This window comes from Mytilus galloprovincialis, chromosome 14 (assembly GCF_965363235.1).
Source record: "Mytilus galloprovincialis chromosome 14, xbMytGall1.hap1.1, whole genome shotgun sequence".
Taxonomy (NCBI): Eukaryota; Metazoa; Mollusca; class Bivalvia; order Mytilida; family Mytilidae; genus Mytilus; species Mytilus galloprovincialis.
The window spans coordinates 2,036,372-2,063,883 of record NC_134851.1 but is presented as its reverse complement, the minus strand read 5'-3'; the positions used below and the strand labels follow the sequence as shown (position 1 = coordinate 2,063,883).

Sequence of the window (27,512 nt, the reverse complement as noted above, 5' to 3'; positions counted from 1 at the left end):
GAGATATAGTTTTAGTCATTCTAATGTGACGTCATGTTTGTGCTGTTTCAGAATTTCAACTAATGTGACGTAATTTTTGTGCCTTTTTACCACTTCGTATGTGACGTCACTTTTTTTCGCTTTTTGCGTTGAAGCCTTAAGGATGTACTTAGGTGAGGTTAGGTGAAAATTAATAAATTAAGAAGTTAAAATTGATACTATAAGCTGGTAGAGCATCAATTTAAAAGGAATAAAATAAGCTTAAAATATTGATAGGTCATGGACCTCCTTTTCGAGATATGTCAGATTTAAAATATGGCGGGAAAAGGCTGACTCAGACTTTTACCTTATATTTGCATTGGTATTATTACGTCTCAAAACAAAAGAAAGAAAATTAAGAATCTTCTAAAATTTTGGTAAATGACCTTTCATGAGCTATTAAGTCTTATATGAAAAAATAAATCGGTGTTATGGGGCAAAATATTTTACATTGTATTGTATGGAAAAACACCAAGGAGTCCGAACATTTGACACAAATTCCAAAACCTCACCTAAGTACATCCTTAAATAAGTCGGATGTACCTATTTTTTGTGTTGGTGTATGTATGTATCCGGGTTTTGTTTTTTACTGTTTGCAATAGCATAAATTGTTCTAAATAATAAGGATGTTCTTATCCCAAGCAGAAAACCCTAGCCGTATTTGGCACAACCTTTTTGAACTTTTGATCCTCAGATTAATAAGATTTTCTTTATTTTTTCTTTCTTTGTTAAGGTTTTAGAGTTCATTCTTCTGACTCCAATTGAAGTAATAACACAATAGAAGAGAAAATACAAGGGTACAAAAAAGGCCAACAAGCAACGACAAAATATTAAATGAAATTGCCGACAAGATAATTAACAAAAAGAATAAAACTATCCATAACAAACTACACAAAGAACCAAAGATTGGCAAACAATATCCTAAAAAAAACAGCAATGAAAATTATGGCGGAAATTTACATTTTCTTAGTTTTTAAGCAGATATTGCCAACAATGTCAAATGCAACCCGTCGTGTTCATCACAGCAAACAAAATTTCGGTGATAACTCACATATATGGATGTACATGTTTTTGCGTTCTAATTTTAGCAAAGTATCAACACATTATGGTTGTGTCAAATAAAGAAACAAAATAAAAATTTCTTCAGATCTTTTATAAAAAATACAAATAACATATAAATAATGTTAAATATTACAATGTACAATCCTGAACATAAATAAAATGATTAGAAAGAACTTTGGCAAAACTGTTCATGGAGTATATTAGGTCAGACATACAAGGAATACACAAAATTATGAATTTGAGACAAGTTGTATGAATAAGATTTCCTTTCAAATGGGTAACAGGGTCGGATCCAACCATTTAAAAAAGAGGGGTTCCAACCTAGGATAAGGGGGAGAGGTTTCAGCCATATGTCCCCATTGAAATGCATTGATCGGCCCAGAAAAGGGGGTTCAAATCCCCGGAACCCTCCCCTAGATCCGCCACTGGTTAACGAAAATTTGTAGGTCCATTTGCTCTTTAACTTTGTACTTATTTGGCTTTAGATCTGAGCTTCACTGATGAGTCTTATGTAGTCGACACGCGAGTCTGGCGTATTTAATTATAGTCCTGGTTCCTTTGATAACTATCTTAGGAATGACATGAATTGTTAGACATTAATTTTGTAAGATATAGACAAAAAAAGGTTTCGTTTATGGTATGCTTGATTTGTAAACTTGAGGTATCTTTCTGATTGTATTTCGTAAACGATTATATTTTAAATAATTCTTGGACCTGACTGAGAAATAAAAATTCAACATGTTTAACGAGGAAATTTTGATTATAATAGCTAAAAGATTATTTTAATTCAATTTAATTTAGATTCAACTTCAGACGTCATTTGTGTTGGAAAAAACTAAAAGCTAAAATGCTATTTCTTTATTTATTTTTTAATATCTATTTTGACTGAAAAGAGTATTTATCTCATTATATGTTTTTTTTTTATTTTATTTTATCAAAAATGCAATGATCAACCTTTTACCTTTCAGTAACTAAAAACAGATCGTACACGTGAGAAAAGGGTTATTTGGACACAAAAGTTGAATACGTATCTTAAAAAAATGGTATTTGCTCAGTGTTTTACAATGTTACCAATTCAAAGATACCGTTTTTTCTCAAATCGATCATTGTGTCTTCATTTATTTTATTATTTCAAACTTCCGCTGTATATGGGACGACCTTTTCTATATGTATTAAATTTGATTAACAGAGAAAAAATAATTAACGAAACATTAAAACATTGTTATTGAAAAAAGCACAATATGTTAAAACAAATCAACGTAACAGCAGACTTTAATTCACTACATTCATATGGTTTTAAATTACTGTGGATTCATTTATTTTCGTGGTTATCAATTTTCGTAGATTGAGAAAAACTTGCATTTTCGTAGATATTTGGTATCGTGTTTTGCTCATCCCTGTCTACAACGCTTATAGAATATTTTTTTTCGTTGCATATTTGAATTCATGGTCACCTGTTCCAACAAAACCCACGAAAATTGGTACCCAACGAATAATAATGAATCCACAGTACTAGACAATGGAATATCATTACTGGCCATAAATTATTCATTGCACTTCACTACAGGGATTACATATTGAGCAGGACGGACTTATTAGACTAGATTGATCCTGTTTTACCGCGTGGGACAGTCTCTTTTCATTACACACTTCTTGTTTAACAAAACGTGTCCTTTCGGACAAAGGCATTCTGGGGCACATGTGTCTCGACATATTTTTCGCCTTGTGTATGGATTATCACAAGTTCGTTCACATTTCTTTGTACACTTTTTGAAACGTGCACCTTCTGGGCATTGATCTGAAAAACAAAGAACACATTTAGTATTTGCGTTACACATGTACATAAAATCAAATTTTTATATAAATTAGACTGTTTGTTTTCCAGTTTGAATGGTTTAACATAAGTAATTTTTGGGGCCCTTTATAGCTTGCTGTTCGGTGTGAGCCTAGGCTTCGTTTTAAAGACCGTACCTTGACCTTTAATGGTTTACTTAAATTGTTATTTGGATGGAGAGTTGTCTCATTGGCACTCATACCACATCTTCCTATATCTATGTAACAAAAATATCGTAATCACAGGTAAACTCAAAAAAGGAAAACGCAATTACAACCTTAGACTTATATCAACCAATATAACGAATGGAAAACAATTGACATGTTTCTGACTTGGTATAGGCATTTTCAGAAGCATATTGTAGATCAAACCTGGTGTTATAAATAGCTAAACCTAAGTAAGGCATTTGATCATAGTTTCAATATCTTGGTTAAAAAGGTTGAGCTACCCGAACAGATTTGTTTGAATACTATGGACTCATTTTTTTTCGTGGGTACCAATTTTCGTGGATTAAGACAAAACTTACATATTCGTTGATATTTCGTATCGTGGTTTTACCGAAGTCTGCATACAAGCCAATAAAAAATGTGTTATTCGTCGTATATTTTATTTCGTTGATCACATTTACTCACAAATTCAAGGAAAATTGGTATTCAACGAACAATAATGAAACCACAGTAATGTGAGAATAATCGGGATCATACAAATAGTTATCAAAGGTACAACGTCTGAGGATTATAATTTTGTACGCCAGACGCGCGTATCGTCTACATAAGACTAATCAGTGACGCTCATATCAAAATATGTATCAGGCCACACAAGAACTACATTCACATTATAAGTTATATGGTTCGCTACTGACCCCATACGGATCCATAGAGGGTTATTAAAATCCATAGGGGGTGAGGCCGGAATTTATCGGACGCTGGACTTTTTCTGCGGCGTTTTGTTGAAAAATAAACAATGAAACACAACAACATTAATAGATGACGTCGCCATTAACGCGTCATGAACCCCATATGAAACTTACTAACCCCATACGGTCTCATAGGGGGTCACCACGTGACGGCGTTTAACCAATCACAACGTGATAATTCATCTGTGGTCCGATAAATTGTAAGATTATATCGAGTTTTCGATACTCCATGGTCTTCCTTAAAAGTTATCATCAAATAAAAATGTATACACGTTTACGTGAGAACCATATCATGACTGTTGTACACATATTTTGACTATTTTATTTATTAAGTCTGTTCACACATCATTGTAAATATAACGTAATTTGATGAGATTGTCAACAAAGTGTGAGGTTTAGCGCTATAAAACCAGGTTTGATCCACCATTTTCTACATTTAAAAATGCCTGTACCAATTCAGGAATATGACAGTTCTTATCCATTCGATTTTGATGTGTTTTGATTTTCCTCTAAGTTCAGTATTTTTGTGATTTTACTTTTTTTTTAAATGCAAGATTTAACATTATCTTCGGTACTTGTTATGCATAACAGATGGAGTTAAAATATGCAGCAACCCATGTGTAAGTGTGTTTGTTTGAATATGAACAATGAACATTCATCAAACTATTAACATAACGAAACGTCTACCATCATTTTATATAGATTGCTGTAAAATATTGGTATCCTTTAGTTTTAATATTTTTTTGACATTATATGTGTCTTTGCTTTCTTTTTGGTCTGGATCGTAGTCACGCAAACTATATATAGCATATATCTTACAAAACAAATATTTCTGTGATAATTAACATCTCTTACATTGTCACGCAACGCGTTGAACAAGATTAACAATATGTCTACTCATTGTTTTCAACAACATTATTTTATAAAATTTAGGTTAAAGTAGAAAACAAATAATGTTAACATCTTGCAAATCCAACGATTGTTGATGCATATATGGTGTTGTATTTTTAAACTTGTTCTTTTTATATTGTGTTACACAAAATACAGATGATTAGTAGATGTATTTCTGATTTATTTTCATGTAAAAGTGAGTCACAAAGGTATTGAAAATAAACTGCATTCACGTGCTTGTAAAAATATTGTTATTAGTAATTTAACATTTGAAATGATGAATTTCCTATGTCAAAATGACAAACATCATGTTAAACATAACCAAATGGTCTGTTCTCATCATTTTCTGTCTTAAAATTTTTTTAATTTCTTTTTTTTTTTTCCTTTCAAAATAAGATGCAAGTGTTATTGATCAGTATTATATAAACAAAACACGATTTTGACGTACCACATTTTAAAACTGGTAACTTTAAATTAAGTGGTCATGTTTACAAAACTTTGAATTTTTCGAAAAAACTAAGGATCTCTTATCTTAGGAATAGATTACCTTAGTCGTATTTGGCACAACTTTTTGGAATTTGGATCCTCAATGCTCTTCAACTTTGCACTTGTTTGGCTTTATAACTATTTTGAGATAAGCGTCACTGATGAGTCGTATTTAGACGAAACGCGCGTGTGGCGTACTAAATTATAATCCTGGTACCTTTGATAACTATTTCAAGAGTTTTTACACATCAGTAATTTACCATTATCGCAAAGATCAATATTATCAAAGTTTAAATTTAAATGTAAACTTACGCGGACAAATTATTTCTTCATCCCACTTGGTGGAAATTCCAAATCGTGAACACGCATGTGCATAAGCTTTGAATGATTCACATGCACATATTTGATCTTGTGGACAATCACACATATCCGTAATACACGATCTAAAACATAAACAGACTTGTAATATAATTATCTCACAGGCGATATCAAATTTTACAGAGCATCGTTTTTATACACAGTACAGGAATTGTGTTAAAATGGTTCTTTTAGAAAGTATTTAACACTGCAAAAGGCGAGTGTTGTATTTCTTGTATTGTCGTTGTTTATTTAATTGATTTTGGACTTCTATTTTCTATCATCGTGTTCTAGTTAAAACTACTCCACAAATGAAGCCCACATTGAGAACACATATATAGATATACATGAAAAGAATGCAAAACTATAACTTTGTATATCACATGTTTTACTGATAGGAACAACTAAAAAATAAACTGTTCAAGATATTTGCCGATGCAAGAGGTTTACAGATTGATATCATATATCTACATTACAACTATCAGGTGTTGCACTTCTAGTAGTGAATTATTAACATTCACCGACAGTTATCCGCCAAGCAACCAAGCTCATAAACTTACTGTATTGTTCAAATGGTATATGATGATTTCACGTTAAATAAGAACGGTTCCTGCAAGCAAATTACATGCTTTTGTTGATACGCTGCTAATTTTTTCAGTTTTTATAGGAAGTGTTTCTTACAACTTTTGTTTGTCTTGTACGGTACACTTATAAGATAAGGGTTATTTTTAAAATGAAAGAATCGATATTTGATCCCTTTTTAACTCTAGCAATTGTTTTTCGTTTTGACTTCATGAGGAAACCTACCTATAAAAAGGTCCAACGTCTACCCGGCGTCGACATTTTGTAAACATGCTTCCCAAAATAGTACTACATTCAGTTTTAGCTCTTTTCAATGCATGTTTTTCAGTATCGCAAGACGGCAATTTGGTTTCTTGTTTATCTACAATCGCACACGCAGCTCTACTGCCTACTCTCCAAGTATCTCCGAATTCCTCACTACTTTTGTAAACTTTCTGGTCTCTTCCACGCATGTCATCATCAGCATTTCCGTTATAATTACCACACAGTCCTTGCATTTTAGTTCTGTAACGACTAGCAACAGTGACTTCTACATAGCTATGACCGTCCCACACAACTTTAAGACCTATTTTTGATTGAAAGACTATGGATTGTCCCTCTCTATAAAGTTTAAAATGAGGTATCTTTGTAAACGGAAGTCGTACCCTCTTCCGGTTTACTTTTACTACCCGTTTTTGATGAAGTCCTACTTTATGTCCTGATATAAATATGGATAACATTTTAGTCCACGTGAACCACGGCGATGTTCTCGCCTCGTTCCTGACCCGTATAGCAAATGATTTACCCGATTCATCTTCTGCTAAGAGGTATTTACATGGTCCTTGGAAATTAAAAATCTTCCCATCGAATGTTCGGTAATGAGGATCGCCATACACAGTGCAAACACCCTCAACTACAATGATAAATAGGGAATTCGTTAAGTTACAGTTTTATTCATGTTACAGATAAGGATTTTTGTATGACCAGTTCAAAATCAAGAAACTTTTATAAAAAAAAAGTATTATAGTAATACACACTCATTCTCAATTTCATATTTCATTAATGCATATATGACTTATATCTACCATAATATACAAGAACATCATTGGTTATGGTTCGAATATTCTAAAAGAAACTGCCAATGCATGCAACAGTGCTGAACAGTTAACGCAATTCAACATTTCGTAGGAATCAAGTGCATATTGAACAGTTAAGTGTCGTGTGTAAACTGAAAACGTTTGGTATACTACAACTTTAGTACAAAATATTGGGGGAAACATATTTTCAATTTTAGGTATACATGTATTCTGTTACATATCTAAACTACAGTGAATAACAAGTGTATTTTGAGAATCGAGTTTAATTAACATTTTGATATAATCAATATATAAGGCACCTAATAAAACACAAAACAAACGAAATATTCTCTCTCACCTTCTACGCACCTAGGACAGCATTCCTCCTTTACATATTGTAATTTATAGCCCTGTAATAGATATTATAAAATGACTAGTATTTCTATTAAAATATATTCAGTGAATTATCTAAACGTGTGAACAAGGAAACTATTAAATCAAGAGTTCCAAATGGTGAAGTTGAAATCATCTCTTCGTAAATTTTATGGACGCCATCACGAATTGGTTGACGGCTTTGGAATAACCGTTTCAAAAATGATATCGGATATGTTCCTTACGTCGTAACTACAATCCCCTTTTCTTTTATGAATGTGACCTACCGAATTAGACTATTTACCGGATTTGTATTCACATAAGCAACACGACGGGTGCCACATGTGGAGCAGGATCTGCTTACCCTTCCGGAGCACCTGATATCACCCCTTGTTTTGGTGGGGTTCGTCTTGCTTATTCTTTAGTTTTCTATGTTGTGTCATGTGTACTATTGTATGTCTGTTTGTCCTTTTTGAATAATAGAGTAGAAAATTTTATTTCTGAAAAGTAACCAAATTCGACTAATTGATGTATGATGTACTTCGAGTGTGTAGTACAAATTCATGTGCTATAATTTTAGACACCACATATGTTATTAATACATACCATTGGGCACCAAAGAGTATTTTTACAGTTTTCCATGCGACACCTGGTTGCACCATCATCACAGTAACATGACATACATATATGAGGTTGCCACTTTTGTCCATCCTAAAAGTACAAAAAATTAAAATAACACTTTATGAGCATGGTGCTTATGCCGCTTGTTCTACGATTCAACCTTCATCAGAAATGCTGACAACTGACAATTTAAAAACCAACCATGTGAAAGAACTAATGAGTGCACAACGAGGCCGTTGAAACTTTTCTTTCTAAGTGGTTTTTTTTTTTTTTTTTTGTATATGTAATTTTACCCTTGGCTCTCTGTCATATTTCAGTAATCATATACTTTATTAAACCCTATGTGAGGTTTGGTGAGATGAAAACCATAGCTACAACCATTCCTAAAATTTGCTTTCAAACTGGAATTTCATTTTAATGTCACGTGTTGATGATTTGTTAACTTTTTATACAATCTATATCTGCAGCTTATTTCGTCTTCTGGTGTTGACATAGTTTCCCGTATTTACTTTTTTTGTCAATTTGTACAAGATGTGTACAGTGATGACTGATAGTGGAATTAACGATTTGTGGATTCTTATAGATTCTATATATAACTTTTGGACTGTTTTCGATCTCGGTCTGTTTCTGATATTTATTCTTACATGCTTTTGATTTTTTAACCCTGTATGCTAGCATTGCCTATGTAAATTTTAGGATTGTTTGCATGCACATTGAACGACAAATTTATGTGACGTATAAAATCTTCTGACGTCAGACACATAACTCAATGAATGTGTTTGTAGATAGATGTTTTTGTGTTCTGTTAAATTGTCCCTTTTAAAATTGTTATACGATGATGACTGATGTACCCATATTTCGACTATTTATTTATTGTGTCTGTTTAGTTAACGCATCAATGTAAATATAACGGAATTTGATGAGACTGTCATCAAAGTGACAGGGTTAGCGCTATAAACCAGGTTTAATCCACCATTTTCCACATTTGAAAATGCCTGTACCAACCAGGAATATGACAGTTCTTGTCCATTCGTTTTTGATTTGTTTTGTTATTTGAAATTGCCATGTGATTACGGACTTTCCAAATTGATTTTCCTCTAAGTTCAGTATTTTTGTGATTTTACTTTATACTTTGCCCAATTGTTTTGTATATCATAATCTATCTATTTGAATGTGTTCTGTTTAATTCCTGTTTCAATAGTTCCTTGCACAATCATTCACTCTTTTTTTTTCATTTTTACGTATACAATTGCACACCATTAGTGTTATATCGAACTATTGTATTGGCCATTATATATTTTTCGTATCTGATCTAGCTTTCTGATTTATCTATCCTCTGTTAAATGATGATGTTTTTTTACACATTTGCTCACCCTTTTAAATTTTAAAAACGTACCCGCTCCCTCATACAATATGAAGTTAAACGTTGTATGCGTCCAAAGTGATTTTCTGGATTTATCTTCATCAGGTACGCTCAAAGTCGAATATGAAAGCTCAGGATGTATACAAACCAAAACGTTCTATGTTTTAATCTTTGCTCGGTTTGTAGGTTGTTCCAATGTGCTCTTCATCTTCGTGTTTAATTTTGACTCCCAAATCTTGTTAATTCGAGCAACACTGATGAGGCTGACCTTAGAAGTCTAGGCAATCTTAGTAGTGTTATCTTAATGTCATCTTTTAATAATGTAAGCATACTGAACGAAATGAATTAAAAAAAATGAAGACAAACCTGTTTATATGTACCCTTGTATTCACATGGATCTTTACTAGGACAAATTTTACAACAGGAATCTTTTGGTTGGAATGCTCTGTCCAGAGAACAGGTCAAAGGTGGGCAAGATTCTCTATCACATATAGCAGTTCCTTCCTGTGAACATAAGGAAATGTATAACTTGTACTTATGCAAAAACAAATTGTACGTTTAAAACATATATTTATTCCATTCCAAATACACTTCCATAAAAACCTTTAAAAATGTATACCTTAATATATCACAGAATTCAACATGTTTGACAAGAAAAACAATTACTTTGATGAAAAATAAGAAAAACGAATTGAAAGAGAAATGCACAAAGTTTACATAGATCGCTCACAAACATATATCATGTTAAAACCGTGATACAAAAATAAATTCTGAAGTAAACAGAAAAGATACAAGACAATAAAATCATGAAATTTCGTTATAATTATCCAACAATATTCGAAAAATAAGCATACTGTATATGAATAAATAATTACTATAGTCTCACCATACATGTACATTTTGTGCAGTTCCCTGGCATAAAAAGTTGTCCTGTTTTGTAAATTTTATTTTGAAAGAAACACCTTCCTCCAGGTAAATTGAATATTCTTCTTTCACCTAAAACAGTATATATATTCAGTATAAACTTTGATCATAACTGTTTTTAATGGTTGAAATGTCCAGTCGGTTTTTTTGGATTTTTGAGTAATTTTTTTTAATATTTTTTAGGGAGATGAAGGGGGTCAAACAAAGAAAACGATGAAAAGAATTAATATAACTATATGTGACTTTTCAAATATGTGTACTATGGTCCTCATACAGGAAATATATAATTTGTTTATAAACTCACCAAAGATACAAGGGTTTGTATGTGGTACGCAAGACTTGCGTTTCGTTGCCATCGACGGATTAGTGGCACGCGAATCAAAACATTAAAAAAACCATTAATTACGAAGTCAATGAGGAAATAAAACAATCATTCAACATTGTTGTGCCCAATCAGACTTTATCTAGGGGTAGAAAACATTAGTGTCTCGAATCAATTTGACATTGTCTATACATAGGGGTAGAACAATTTTTTGTCGAAAGACATTGAAATTCCCTGAATAAAGGGTGTATAACCATTAGTGTTTCGAAAGACTTTGATATTTCCTGAACGAAAGGTAATATAAACATTGGAGTTTTGAGCGATTTTTTACCTTTTCTGAACAGATTATTGAAGGGACTTTGATAAACCGTTTTGATGTCCAATCATATCAACACAAACCCGTGGACTCTGGGCTGGAGATGTAGCTCATGCATTGTCATTATTGTTGTATCATTACCATGGTTACTACACAACAACACATGACGTTGTTGTTCTTTATAAATCCATTCGAAAATTAAGATGAGATATTTTCAAACTCAGTCACGAATATATACATATGAAGTTTAGAATTTTTAAAACTTGTCTACGTACCTGAACAAACAGCACAACATGATCCATTAGGAGTGTATATAACATTAGCTGGACAGTTTAAAACGGGACAAGCTTGCTTTTGACAAACTATACTTCCTCTCTGTAAAAACGAAAAGGGGAAAGGAATAAAACATAAGTTTTATTAACAATTTGAATGTAAACCTCTATAATGTACTTTTGTTATTTGTTATTTCTACAACTAACAGTTTAACACATCATGTGAATCTGTATTTTACTCTGTAGTTTATGTAATTACTGTTGATCATTTCGCGGTTTTCTCATAGTTTAAGCTGTTTTATTTGACTAATAGCTTAGACTTCAGATCCTTAATACACATGAATACGCATATTTTGTAGATGTGCGTGTAAATAAGTGGTCAATAGAAGTATATTTGTAAGCTAAAATAAGTATTAGCTCAACTAAAACTTGTATGACTGCTACTTTAATAACCATTATAGAAGGGAGATCATTTTGATTCAAACCAATTGAGGTACATAGAAGAATGGTCGATTGAAGCACGCCTTTTTTAATTCATCTTAGCTGTTAATAGTTGTCAAGGGTACCAGGATTATAATTTAGTACGCCAGACGCGCATTTCGTCTACAAAAGACTCATCAGTGACGCTCATATCAAAATATTTATAAAGCCAAACAAGGACAAAGTTGAAGAGCATTGAGAATCCAAAATTCTAAAAAGTTGTGCCAAATACGGCTAAGGTAATGTATGCCTGGGATAAGAAAATTCTTAGTTTTTCGTAAAATTTAAAGTTTTGTAAACAGGAAATTTATAAAAATAATCACATTATTGATATTCATGTCAATGGTATTGTTTTGTTTTTGTTTGTTCTTTCGATCGGGTATTGTCCTGTCATCTCAGAATTTGTATTCCCCTTTTTGTGTTGGTTTTCTTATATTTTTCTCCTGCTTTCGGGATATTGTATGATATATGCAGGTTATTGAGGCTTTAGGGATACTTAGTTCATACCTGACATAAACACTTTGTACATGGATCAGATTTTAATGTGAAAGACTCGCCATCACTGAGTTGTTTCCCTTGGTATTTACATCCTGAAATACAAATATAAATACATAAACTAGCTGTCGATATTGCACTGTGAAATGATGTACCAACACATCATTGGGTATATCATATCTGTATGTAATGAAATTATCAAGGTTTAGGATAATAGATAGGTTGCATCACAGTGACACGTCAGTCTATAGAACGGTAGATTGTTTCATATAGGCTTTAAAACAATTTACCATAACACCAACAACTTCCAGCAAAAGTTTACCGATTAGATACCTACTAAAATTAAATATTATGTTATAACCAAAATGCGGTTTGACAAGGATTCTCATACTTATATTTGTGCTAGAGTTATCTTTCTTTATTCACTTGACACTTTTAAACTAACGATATAAATGTCATACAAAGTGTTTGCACAAAAAAAAGAATAGCAAGAAATTCATTAGTTGACATACTCAAGTTTAAGAATATGTTTTTTTCAGATGCAATAACCGTGCCGCGTTTGTTTGAATGTGATAAAAGGAACCACGTGTTTGATATTTTTTAAGTTTAAATAACGACTAACTCTTAACATTTTAAAGTAAACATATTAACATGAATATCATAAAAGTATCAATAACGGGTTTTTTTTTTATTGAACGCAATTCTTTTTAAAAAAAAATGTGTTTACAAGTCGTGGAACACAAGTTAAGTTTTTTTTCTGTTGCTCAGTTCTTGTGATCATTTCAAAAGTACTTCATACGAAAGCAATGGCTATAACCCATCCGGAGAGATAAACAGTCAACAATCAGTGATAGTAAATCAAACATTGCTAGCGCTCAAATCAATTTTAACTACACTGATGAAAGGCAAGAGAAGAAACATTCAGTACTCCGCTTCGCATGATACGCCTTGAATATGAAACCTCAGTGCAGGTACGGATTGCTGGTTAAAGAATACGCTTCGAATAATATATATTCCCGTCAGAACTACTGATTACTGGTAAATAACTATTCCGTGCAGAAGCACAACTAACTCGCGGGATAAAAAAAAAATCCGCTATATGTCGCTGACTTTACATAATAAAATGATTAACCGAGTTTTACAGATTGAACGTGCTGTCAAATCAACTTTAAACAGGATAGCGAGAACCAACATTGTTTTTACAACTGCTTCAGTCAAGTTGATTTTGTTATATTTTTTTTATGTTTCCTCATTTAGTATATACATTTTTCTTACGGTAGATTAATTCCCAACCTCAAGGAAAGGCTGGAGAAGTTCAATGTGATAATGAAATAAGGCAATGGTTGCAATGTATGTGGTGATATGTTTTGGGCTTTCCAAACTTTTAAGTGATTCGAGCATTAATTATTTGTCTATCGTAGACGAAATCGAATAGCATTTAAAATGTTAAGCCTGGTATATTGATGAATAAATTCAAAAGTAAACCATTCATTTTTTCTGTCAAGATGCTTTGGTTAATTAGCTGGTTTCGTTTGCATTTAGACGTACTGTACCCAGTTAGACGAATCGTGTCCTATATATGACGTCCCATTTGTTCTTCAAACAAACTAGTTTAAAATGTAAACAAACCTTTTATAAATATGTACGTGGAATTTCAAAAGAATTTTTTGCTTTATCTACAGAAAATTATAATAAGGCATCATATATAAACAGTACGTTATTGATACTTGTATGATAATCATTTTAACATGTATACTTTAAAATGTATACAGTCAGTCATTATTTAGATTTAAAAATTATCAAACACGTGGTTTGTTAAATCCACGACACAAATACACAAGCGACGCTATTGCGTCTTGTTTATAAAAAAATCATTTTCAAATTTTAAGTATCAGTTAAGTTTAGATCTGGATAGGGTTTATGGAATAGCGAATAATGCTCAAAATGTGCAGAAAAAAGGTCAAAAAATAGAAAGAAAAGAGAAAAAAAATAGAACAATTAAACAATAAAGAATAATGGGCATTACAAAAAAAAGATTAGAGAAAAATAGTTTTAAAAGTTATAGAATACAGACAATCAAACCAATGAGTAAACAAAGACTGAAAAAACCAAAGGACATTTACATCAACAGTTATAGATAATAAATAAGAAACAACACAAACTCCACTAAAAACCGGGAGTGAAGCCAGGTGCTCCGGAAGGGTAAGCCTTGCCTACACTGTATTCAGCACCCGTCGTGTACAGAAGTGAAGGACCCCATCTAGACCCTCGTTCTAACTTCTTTATTCAAATTCACATATTATCTTATTCTTACAGTTTAAATCTCGACCCGGTCGGTTTGTATTTAAGTAGACATCAGTTATCTGCCAGTAAGTAAATATTTAGAATGGTTTGAATATAAAGATAAATGCCTTTTGTGGTCTATTTGATGACGGTAAATTTTAATGACTGCTCAAGAGACTCTATGAAGTACTTGTTTAAGTCAATTTTATCTCTCCGTGCACACCCAGAGGGCGGGTGCAAGACATTAGAAACTTTTGAATAATAGAATGCATTCCGGGACTAGGGCGGGTGCAAGACATTTAGCAACTTTTAAATAATAGAATGCATTCCTTGACAACCTAAATGGATTCACTTATTCAACGAAAATTTTAATTTCAAGTACTTCATATGAGCGTATTACAAATGTTTATTCAAAACAAGTCGCGCATCTCATGAAATGACTCCTCATAGTTACAAAGGCTTATAGTTGGGTACGTCAAACAAATAGTTATGGCGCTTGAATCAAAACAGTTGGAAGACCATACTGCAGATACTATTTCCGTTATCAATCAAATGGGTATAGAACAAAGATTCAGTTACTAGATACAACTCTTAAAATCTCTCTCTCTCTCCATGTGGAAATTATTTTGTTCAGGAAACTATGGTTATCAGAAGGTACAGCTTTATTTTTACACTATTCAATTATTCGTTTCGTCTTTCTAGGAAGTAAACAAAAAAACTTGTGTTGTCCTTTTTCAAATTTTAATGACTGATCAAGAGACTCTATGAAGTACTTGTTTAAGTCAATTGTATCTGTACACACACCAAGAGGGCGGGTGCAAGACATTTAGAAACTTTTAAATAATAGAATGCATTCTGGGATTAGGGCAGATGCAAGACATTTAGAAACTTTTGAATAATAGAATGCTTCCTGGACTAGGGCGTGTGCAAGACATTTAGACCACTTTTATTCCCCTTTAAAAGTGTCCTGTACCAAGTCAGGAAGATGGCCATTGTTATATTATTGTTCGTTTCTGTGTGTGTTGCATTTTAACGTTGAGTCGTTTGTGTTTTCTCTTATTTTTGAGATATTGAGATCAGACGTGGCACGGTACTTGTCTATCCCTAATTCATGTATTTGGTTTTCATGTTATATTTGTTATTCTCGTGGTGTTTTGTCTGATGCTTGGTCCGTTTCTGTGTGTGTTACGTTTCGGTGTTATGTCGTTGTTCTCCTCTTATATTTAACGCGTTTCCCTCGGTTTTAGTTTGTTACCCCGATTTTGTTTTTTGTCCCTGGATTTATGAGTTTTGAACAGCGGTATACTACTGTTGCCTTTATTTAGAAACTTTTGAATAATAGAATGCACTACTGGACATACTAAATGGATTCCCTTATTCAACAAAAATTTTAATTTCAAGTATTTTATATGAACGTAATACAAATGTTTATCCAAGACACAAAATGCATCCTATGAAATACCTCTGCGTATAGTTCGGTACGCCAGACTCGCGTTTTAAAAATATACCAGTGGTGCTCGAGTCAAAACATTTGGAAGATTAAACTGCAATTCGTGTAAATCGAGCTTAATAGGGGCTCAGTTCACCTTTACCTTGCAATATTTCCTTGCAAAAAAAATGTTTTGCGTTTTCAAAAGTTGCTAAATCAGTATATTGCATTCATAATGTCATGGAAAACATTGTCTAACGTAAAGAGCTTTCTCTCAGAATGTATTAACATCTGACTTCGAAATGTTCACAATATATACATCAGATATACTCACCATTACAAGAGCCACAGCACAGCCCAGACGTGGTAACAGGGTTCATACATGGGGTGTAGCACTTCATTTCCGATCTAGTTATAACTCCAGCCTACAATTGGAAAATTATAAGTCATCACTACTGCCAAAAATGCAACATTCAACTGATATTAAGTATTTATGATCATCAAACACAACAGTACACAATATAACGATCTCATATACATATGCCCAACATAAAATTGAGAAAGGAAATGGGGAATGTGTCAAAGCGAACACAACCCGACCATAGAGCAGACAGCAGCCGAAGGCCACCAATGGGTCTACGGTGTCAATAGTTTACGGTGCTGGGTTTATAAGAGGTCTGCATTTTTATTTCTGCAATTTATGACGCCTTTATCATTTTTTTTTTCTTTATATTTTGACATCTCAGTTCATTCTTTTCTTTAATTATGGCACATTTTTCTATATTCTTCATTTATTAACTGTATGTGCATGCTTCTCTATTATTTAAAAGTCATTCATATCATCATTAATATTATTATGGCTTAATCAGTAAAAATAAACATCTCAAAGTTCCAAATTACTCATGACCTAAACTTTTTTTTTTTAAACAGAAAGACTTTAATCGAAAGATTTTCATTTTAACTGTTAGTATTTTGCCATAGGTTTGATTACAAGTAAAATAGAAATGCTTACACAGAATTTGTGTTTTTGTTGCAATTTTTGCACATACAGGGAACTATTCATGTAAGAGATAGAATAAGAAGAAATACCGTCATGTTATTCTGCGCTAAACAACAGCAGTGTTAAGCGCTGAGAAACATTTTGATTTTAAATTAGTTTTATTTGAAAATGCTGAAAAATCTTTCTAATAAATGTATTAGATTTTTATTTGTACAGATTTTAAATGTAGTACATTTGTACATAACATTTATACATAGTGGTAAGCTTGATGTAAAATATTTAACAATTGATGTAAAATATTTAACAATTTATGTAAAATATTTAACAATTAAGAGCTACAAAATGCAATATTATAAATTATGTGGAAATGTTTCTCTTTAGGACATTTATAATAAAAAATAAATGTGATACAATTTCAAAGTCTAAACGTTAACGTTTTTCAATACTTTTTTTCCTCGAATAAACACATTCAAAAGAGAAGTTATAACATACAAACAACTACTAGTTTTAATTGTACAACATAGAAATACACCAATATACCGGTTTGATGAGCACCTATTATGCATTAAAGCTTTCGGATCCAAATGACAAATGATTGTGTTATGCAAACTATGGTACATTTGTTTCGTGCAACTGTTCAATTTCTAAAATACTTTTATATAATTATACAGCTGTGTCTAAATAATTTACAACTTATTATTACTTTTTTCACGAACATTTATTTTACTTATTAAACAAATTTCTCATTTAAACTTGTAACAGTACTTTTTAAAAGTGAAAACACAAAAGTACAAAACTGGAAGCAAAATTCAAAGCAAAAGTCCCTTATCAAATGTCAAATTCAAAAGCTCAAACACATCAAACGAATGGGAAACAACTGTCATAGTCGTGACTTTGTACAGGCATTTCCGTGCCTAAGTTGTTTTTACATGTCTACTGTTTTGTGCAACTTGGTGATTTTATATAATCCCGGTGGAAGGGATTATGTGGGAAATACAATAGATAAAATCAAATAATTGTCCGACATTTGGGAAATTTATACAAAATTTAATCTTAAATTTGTTTACAATTTTATTTGTAAAAATACCTATTATATAACATTGGGGGTGTATATATGTACTTTAAAAAATGAATAAGCATGGTCTTTGTTACAGTCTAATTATGTTGTCTTTGTTTATTATCATACTTACATTGAAATTTTAAAACTTGTGGTTACAGTATAAGGCACACATGTTAATATTTTCTGTATTATCATGATTATTAAAGTAGGAATTTCTTTTCTATTTTTTTTTTTTTTTTTTTTTTTTTTTTTTTTTTAATGTTTCATTTTTAAATATTTACGAAACTTATGGAACTATTTTATATACAGATTAATATTTTGAATCAATTAAAATCAAAGAATTTGGTGAAATTTCTAATTTCTAATTTCTCATGTCATGTTATCTTTCAATTTATGATTATACGACTAATTAGAAGTCAGGTTTACCACATGTATAAATATACTTTCAGTTTCGTTCAATTATTTTTAATTTAAATTTTCATATTTTCATTTGCCGTTAATTCAGTTTTGTACGACCCATTGATATACGGGATACGGTTTTTACTACAATCTACAAGAACCTGTTCTTTTATAGAAGTTGAATAATATTTCAAGCTGATGGAACCATTTTATCTTTCTATAAAAATTAATTGAGAATATTAAAGGACATCTTAGATATCATTCGATTTTAAATTAATTAGACTATTTAGTCTTTTCTTACACAGTTTAAAAGTGTGCGTCCTCATTCTTTCATCGAAATTTTAAGTAACTACCTTAAAATTGAATTTCAATGTCAAAAAAACGTTTTGCGAAAAGAAAATTAGCTATCTCGCCCCTTGTTCAAGGGTACAAAAACCTTTACAATATAATTAAGCTTTAATTTCAAATTTTCAATCTTTAAAAGCTTAAACAGGTCTTTAAACAGCCAGAAGCCGAAAATTATAACAATCGAAAATCGGTGTCGCTAACCGCTAAATTGACAGGGGGTGTCTTGAAAAGTCAAAAAGGATAATTAATAGCGAAAGTCATTTTCACAAACTTTATTTTTCCAATAATGAACTTGAAAAGAGGGTATTTAACACAGACCATCGTCCTATACACGGTTAATTAAGAAAGTGAAATGTCCGGCTGAAATGCTTTTGTTGTACACCTCGTGTTTAAGGGGTTGAGTCATGGTCTCACAATGTTCCATTACTTTACCACCCTTCAAATGGCTAAACAAATTACACATTAGATTCTCTGATAAACTGAAGATAATAGAGTGCTCCACAATGCATGTTTCATGCTCTTTTGACTGCCTTGAGGGATAGAAATAAATAACTAATTGGAACTCTGGGATTTTGTATAGTAGAATTCAATAGCAAATAGCTTGAATTTGCATACCTGTCTGTTTAAATTTTAGAAATCACTATTATAGTTGGTAACTGGAAAATGGAAAACTATTAGACATTCAAACGATGTCACACATTGTCCTTCAATTCTGCAACACTCTAATTTATTAAGATTGATAATACTTTATTCTGTTTGCAAAATACTTATGCAATGCTCGCTCCATTCAATGTCAAATGCACCCTTAACCCTAATGGACTTCTTTTAACCTTAGTTTTACTGTCCGAATTGCTGTATGTTTGCTTTTTTTTTTATATTGGCTAGAGGTATAAGGGGAGTGGGAGATCTCACAAAACAAAAAGGTTTGGTACCATTAGAAAAGTCAATATTAAATTATACTGTTAAACATTAAAACGTTTAATCTCGCTGCAAATGTTTACACCTGTCCTAAGTCAGTGGTTGTCCTCTGTTTAATTAGTTCATACGTGTTTCTCGTTTTTATATGGATTAGACCGTGAGTTTCCCCGTTTTAATGGTTTTACACTAGTATTTTTTTGGGGCCTTTAATAGCTTGCTGTTCGGTGTGAGCCAAGGCTCAATGTTGAAGGACGTGCCTTGACTTATAATGGTTTACTTTAAAAAAAAAAATGTTATTTGAGTGGAGAGTTGTCTCATTGGCACTCATACCACATCTTCCTATATCTATTAACCCCGCCGCATGTTTTTGCCTGAACCAAATCAGGAGCCTCTGGCTTTTGTTAGTATTGTAGGATTTTAATTTAAGTTATTCTTATATTTCGAAGTTTTGTATGACGTTTATTATCACTGTACTAGTAAACTTTTTTGGTAAGGGTCCAACCGAGGCTCGCCTCCAGGTGCAGGATTATCTTGCTGTTTTAGGACCCATTGTTAGCCTTCGGCTGTATTCTGCTCTTTGTCAGGGTTGTTGTCGCTTTGACACATTTTCCATTTCCATTCTCAATCTTAATTTCAGGTATATTATAAGAAGAATCAACTAATAACCTCTGTACTGTTATACCACTGTCCCAGGTTAGGGGAGAGTTGGGATCCCGCTAACATGTTTAACCCCGCCACATTTTGCATGTATGTGCCTGTCCCTAGTCAGGACCCTATAATTAAGTTGTTGTCGTTTATTATATATGTGTAAAATATTTGTTTTTCGTTCATTTTTTGTACATAAATTAGGCCGTTAGTTTTCTATTTTGATTTTTTTTACATTGTCATTTCGGGGCGTTTTATAACTGACTAGACAGTATGGGCTTTGCTCATTGTTGAAGCCGTACGGTGACATACAGTTGTTAATTTCTGTGTCATTTTGGTCTCTTGTGGGGAGTTGTCTCATTGGCAATCATACCACATCTTCTTTTTTATATAATAACAAACAAAAAAGAAAACAAACAAGAAAGACATGGTATAAAAAAGAAGATGTGGTATGATTGCCAATGAGACAACTATCCACAAAAGACCAAACTGACACAGACATTAACAACTATAGGTCACCGTACAGCCCTCAGCAATGAGCAAAGCCCATACCGCATAGTCAGATATAAAACGCCCCGATAAGACAATGTAAAACAATTCAAACGAGAAAACTAACGGCCTTATTTATGTAAAAAAATGAATGGTGCTTATATACAGTATAATAATAAAAACACCAAAGCATAGTTCAAAGTTTAAATTTCCTTGATCTGTATCTAAATTCCAATCTATATATTGTTCCCATGGCGTTGTACAGAGCCGGTTGTGGAGAAAAGGAGGTAGAGGGCGTAGGTCCCCAATTTGATTTGAAAATATCCTTTTTGGCATAAAATCGTCAAAATTTATTTAAAATATTAAATTTTCTATTGAAATTATGCACCCCTCTCCAACAAAATATAATTATGTAAATAACCTCCCAATCATATACTGTACTTACTCTACAGTGTAATGTAACACAAGGGTCATCAGCCTCTACCCACGACTGTCCACTATCGAATGCCTTGCCCTGGTACTGACAACGTTTACACACCTCACAACACTGGTTCTTCTGCCACGGGTTGTCAAACAATATCATATAACAACCTTCTAAACTCTGGCACACTTCTCGTTCACAACGAACTTCACCGTTCTGAAATAAAAAAAGGAGATAAATAAGCAAATGCTGATTGAAATAAATGTACATCATCAAACAAGAATAAAATACAATAAGGAGTGGAAAGTGATAAAGTATGGCTTTTCCCAGTTGTCCTTCATCCAAACATAAAAAAAGAAGATGTGGTATGATTGCCAATGAGACAACTTTCCACAAAATGACACAGAAATTAACGTACGGCTTGCAACAAAGAGCACAGTCCATACCGCATAGTCGGCTATAAAAGGCCCCGAAATGACAATGTAAAACAATTCAAACGAGAAAACTTAAGGCCTTATTTGTTTACGAAAAATGAACGATAAACTAATATGTAACACATAAACAAACGACAACCACTGAATAACATACTTGGAACAGCCACAGACATAAAAAGTCGTTTTCATTCTCAAGCTTTTTCGTCAATGCCGTTGATTTTAACAATAATAGGTCTCTAAACTGCCTTCGACAATGAGGAAGACCAAGAACATACCGTATAGCGGGTTATTTTCGAGGGTGTAAATTTTCGCTTATTTTTCGCGGAAACATCAAAATAAATTCCGCCAATTTAATACTGCACATTAGAAGGTGTTGAATAACGTTTTGAATCCGCCAAAATAATAACCGCAAAAATATTTCGTAAATCTTATTCAGTGAAAATCGCGAAATTTTACACCCGGAAAATTACCCGCTATACAGTATATAGTGTATAAAAAATTAAGGCTAAAATTAATTCCAACGAGTTATATAAACAAGTCTAAATTCAAAACTACGTTCAAACCTATGATTGCGTTGGATAAAAACCGCATTTTTTACGTGTGCATGTAAAACAAATTTCGTTGTAGGAGGGTCTAAATACAACACAAACAACATTTTCCATATATATATGTATATATAGCTTATATATCGTTATTGTATCCGACAAAAAATAAATGGTCAAAACCGACCCTTCGAATTGTAATTCCCGGAGGTAACTATGACTGTCTAATGCATACGAAATTGCATAGTATACAGACATATTTACATAATAATAACAAACAAAGTTAGAATATAAGAAGAAAAAAGCCGCCATTTAAGATCAAGCACAAGATAATGTCTGTAACAGTATGCAAAATATGAAAAACAAAACCATTAAATATGGACATCATATTCGTGTATTCGGAGATTTAATATACTCGGTACAATAAATATCACCGGTGTAAACTAAGACCGACGATTGAAGAAGACATTTTAAAATTTAGTTTCGTATAAATTGAGTCCATATAATGGGTTTTAGATCTTGATAAACTAAAGTTCTAAAATTCATGCACAATCATGAGCACTTAAACTTCGTCTATGACCAAAATTACCAAATATTTATGAGCGTATAAAATTTATTTAATCGTCTCATAAATATAAAGATGGTAGGCTGAGGTTATTTTTCTAAAAATTCGGAGATAAGGGTATCGTAAATCAAGACCCTTATAAAATATGAATATTAATTCATATTTAAAAACATAGACAACGGTTGTATTCAGAGGTAATAACGAGACAAAATGCACACATTAAAATTCGTAACTAAATATATACAGCAAGATGAGAATATATGAATTCATATTTCAAAACGGGACATGTTAACAATAGTTATGGTTAGCGCAGAGTGGTAATTTAAGTAACTAATTATATTTATTACAATGAAATGCTATCTCAGACTTGTATCAAAGCTTTGGTGGTCGCATGTCATAGCGGCAATCGGTGGGGTAAGGGGCGGGACCACGGTACTCAATTTGTTGATCAATTAAAGTTTTCAACAGTTTTATGTCCTCTCAAAAAGAGATAAATAATTAGTATTCCATGTATATAAATACTATTTAAAAGACAAAAATTAGCAAACAGGAAATCGGTAACCCTTAAAATTATTGATATTTATTATAAACGCTGTCCATCTTTTATTTATTTTTCTATAAGAAATAGATTATTAAAAAAATTACTAGAAAATAGGAAGATGTGGTAGGAGTGCCAAATAGACATCTCTCCACCAGAGAAATCTCCTGAAGTTTATATTTACAGAAATAATAATTCATTTATTAATAATTCACTTATCTAAAAAATTATTTATGTATTTGTTCTATTTCAGTATTGCCTTTTCAATATTAGTTTCCTTTTATGTATTGTATCTAAAAGACTTTTGTTTGTATTCGAGGCATTATAAATATGAATGTTTTCATTTTTTTAAAGTATATTGTATGTCCTTTCTAAAAACCAAATTCGGTAACTTGTTTTTGACAGACATATATCTCTTTGTTGTGAATACAAAAGCATAAAAACCTACTATATTTTCAATAAATTTACCAAAAAAAAAATATATAAGACGGCCTAATTTCGACAGCATCTTTTTATTCGACAGGTTAGTCACTGCTTCATCTTTTCGGATCTATATGTCTACTGTTTTGTAGACCCGAGTTTTGCCTTTTCTTCATCTGCTCATGTCCGTCATTAACGAATCTATAATCATTCATAATTACTTTACTATCTTTGTAATTTTCTTATCATTAGACAGAGAAGTACCTGCAAGTTATGTGCATGCATATACTTTTAAATTCCTTAATTGCAGGGTTAAACAAAGTGACTGGACAGGAGTTATTCAAAAACAGGAAGTAAGACCGGATATGACGCAAAGACGCTGATTGTCAAATGAAAAGAATGCTTCTTACCCGACTATTGCATTTTGGTTGTTACCTCCTAATTTAGAGCATAGACCAATCATTTACAGGCTAGTCAGTGAAAAAAAGTACACTATAAAATTCAGTTTTAAATAATTATACTAAGAAAAAAATGTTTAGACACAATTATTTAATTTGAAAGTACAAATACATATATAAAAAAAAGATGGAAGAAGTATCTAGGTATCATAATACTTCACTGATTAAAATAACTATTTCTCCCAATTAAGCTAACAGTAAAATATCAGTGACAAGGGAAAGTAATATAATCATTTAATTTGTATAAACAGTGTCTCTTTAACACACTTGTAACTTAGTCAAGAGGGCGGCATTTTGTTCTAAATTGCTCACGCCCCGTGAGGATCAATATCAGAGAGGTTTACAATTTATTAATGGGTAAAAAAAGACTGCATTATAACATAGGATTTAAATGGTGTGAGAACAGTAGTGTCAATAAATTATTTATCTTTTCTACAAGTGGTCTATCATTTTTATTGTTATTTCTCTTGTTAAAACTAAAATATCAATTTTAAAAAGATTAGGATTGAAAGTTTGATTTAGGTAATAGACTCAGAAGGTCTTGGTAGACAGACAGTAATAAAGTATACAAAGTTTGTTATTTCTTGTAATAATGTCTCCTCAATAAAACTTCTTAAATGGTTCGACAGCACTTAATCAGTGTATTGACATGGGCTTGTATGTTAAGATAGGAAAAAATACCCTAGAGGTACCCTAGGGGTAAACCGCAAATGTTTATATCACTTATCACAAAAGAAGTTCCTCGCAATCTTATCATAACTTTAACTTCTAAATTTGAAAATGCCTGTGCCGGGTCAGGAATGTGACGGTTGTTGTCCATTCGTTTGGTGGGTTTTGACCTTTGATTTTGGCATTTGGTTAGAGACTTTTCGTTTTTGGTTTTCCTCGGAGTTCAGTATTTTTGGCTTTTTTTATTTTGATCACTTGATAGTTTTCCATTATTTTAACTTGATTTAATATTATATGTGTTTTATGTTTTGTATTATTGTCAAAGTAGACCGATTAACAGCATCCAAATGATTTACAAAAATCAGTAACAGAACATATCTGATGACTGAGGACTGGTGTATATCAGGTTCAAAATTAAGCGGCAGTTGTGGTGCTTAACTAAACAATTTATATCTTTTTGGTGGTTTGTGTTGCTTAGTCTTTAGTTTTCTATGTTGTGTCTGCTGTACTATTGTTTGTCTGTTTGTCTTTTTACTTTTGACCATGGCATTGTCAGTTGATGAGTTTGACTGTCCTTCTGGTGTCTTTCGTCCCTCTCAGACAAGCACGTGGTACAAACCACCACAATACAGGAGATAACTTGATAACTTGTATTTTTTTTAAGATGATGTCTTTAATCAATATACATTTTCAAGTTCTTTTCAAAATTGAACTGGGATATTTCAAATACTAATTAAAAACTTTACAACCGTTTTTTTTTAAATTTAAATTTAAAACCGTTATAACCGTTTTTTTAAGTACCCCTTTTTAGCTCCTCATTTTAAAGTCTGATAATCAGGGGTTAGACAAGGACGCCGACTCTGATGTTTACTTTTTGTCACTTAATAGTTTTTAAACTAGATATCAATAGCCGTATAATGTAAAGCCATGGCGGTGTACGACAGGTTTCTATTATACAAGCAAAAGTTTAGCCGTCGACTAGTCTCGGTAGGGTAAAAATAATAGTATTTAATATTTATGATACAACGCTCGCATAATTTGGTAGTTCGGATGAAAGATAAAGTATGTTTTATTTATTTAATGTGCATCGCTAATTTAACCCCACACGAGCAGCTGGGAGAGATTAAAATGGGTTTTAATATAAATCTACTTGCTATTTGTTTATGCCCCGCTAGGTTGGTATATGACATTATGCGTCCGTCTGTTTGGTGCCGTCCGTTTGTCTGTGTGTTTAGTCATAGGTTAAAGTGCATATTTCAGGTAATTGACCATGTAAGTGTGATAATAGTGGCTAAACTTTATAAAACTTATTACAAATTTTCATTGTGCTGCGATTTATTTTTTATTTTTTTCTAGATATTTTCTAAATTATATTTTATATAGATTTTGACTATATATCATTAGTATAAACCTATCAAAAAGATCACGTTGCGAGCGATGCGTGTTTGCCAATCAGCCGTGAGATACGCGTGTTATGTGTGTCAAAACGTTTTTTCGTATCGCTTAGTTAATACCAGAAGTCTATAACTAGTCTGCTGATATTAGTCTGTGGAGTACATGTAGGTGTATTTGTTTATAAAATAACTTTATAAATTAACTATTTTCAATTCATACAATTTTGAAAATTCCAATCAAAATCTGTCTTCTTGAAGAATGAAAGTTAGTCAGTTTGTTTTGTTTTAGACGAGTTTGTTTTATAAACTTATAGTTCAAACATACGATTTGTATACAAAACTGATGACAAATTAATTTGTAAGATCAAAACAATTTATATCTGTCTCCTTATCATTTGTCAACATTCCTATGTAAATTTACACAAATAATTTCGTTTACCCTCGTATTAAAGCGATCATTTATAACCGAATAACGAGCCAAAATAAACAAAACAGCTAAGTATCAAGCGTGTATTCCGACTCGTGTCGGAGATTAACGATCATTAACGAGGTTTTACGGCTGCATTCGTTAAATTATCATAGGTGGCGCTTATCCTGATTGAAATTTAACAAAGTGAGAAAGCAAACATTCACATTCCAAATAATGGAGTTTATAAACCCGACTCTTGACTTTCAACTTTAAAATATCTTGGTAATAAACTACCTAACAAAAATGTTAGAAAATCAATAAAATTATTAATGATGTTAAAAATGTCTCATTGTATATTTCATTATTTGGTCATGAACAATATTGAACTGGGAGTGGAGTTATGCGCTACCGTCATGAAAACAGAGTTTTATTCAAATTTGTGCTAATTCCACTATAAAAACATGTCCTATAACATTCGAGATCTATAAGCTGATCTTCATAACTAAGATAGATAGATAGATACAATGTAGTTTATTCTCATAAAACCATGCAAATACAAAGGTATACGAGCATTCTCCTCACACCTAAGGAGATATCTTAACTAATATTTACTCATGAATTATTATTTTTTTCAGCTGGTGTAACGTTTGTTAGCGCACCGACCAGTTTAAAAGGGGTAGTGTTGAGTTCTAAAAAATGTATTAACCCCGACACAAGTCTCAATG

The 27,512-nt window shown here is 32.1% G+C and overlaps 1 protein-coding gene across 2 annotated transcripts in view; it reads right to left on the bottom strand.

Moving 5' to 3' along the window:
* Nucleotides 1-1,156: 1,156 nt before the first annotated feature.
* Nucleotides 1,157-27,512, bottom strand: part of LOC143059639 (BMP-binding endothelial regulator protein-like) — a 51,644-nt gene continuing 25,288 nt past the window's right edge. For both annotated transcript variants that reach the window (XM_076233160.1, XM_076233159.1), the window contains 11 exons: nucleotides 21,383-21,574; nucleotides 16,413-16,503; nucleotides 12,379-12,461; nucleotides 11,395-11,494; nucleotides 10,444-10,553; nucleotides 9,924-10,061; nucleotides 8,180-8,284; nucleotides 7,560-7,611; nucleotides 6,372-7,038; nucleotides 5,520-5,650; nucleotides 1,157-2,878 (listed from right to left, as the gene is read on the bottom strand). In XM_076233160.1, coding sequence (XP_076089275.1) covers nucleotides 2,697-2,878; nucleotides 5,520-5,650; nucleotides 6,372-7,038; nucleotides 7,560-7,611; nucleotides 8,180-8,284; nucleotides 9,924-10,061; nucleotides 10,444-10,553; nucleotides 11,395-11,494; nucleotides 12,379-12,461; nucleotides 16,413-16,503; nucleotides 21,383-21,574 — 1,851 coding nt within the window. In that variant the 3' untranslated portion in view covers nucleotides 1,157-2,696. The remainder of the gene's footprint in view (nucleotides 2,879-5,519; nucleotides 5,651-6,371; nucleotides 7,039-7,559; nucleotides 7,612-8,179; nucleotides 8,285-9,923; nucleotides 10,062-10,443; nucleotides 10,554-11,394; nucleotides 11,495-12,378; nucleotides 12,462-16,412; nucleotides 16,504-21,382; nucleotides 21,575-27,512) is intronic.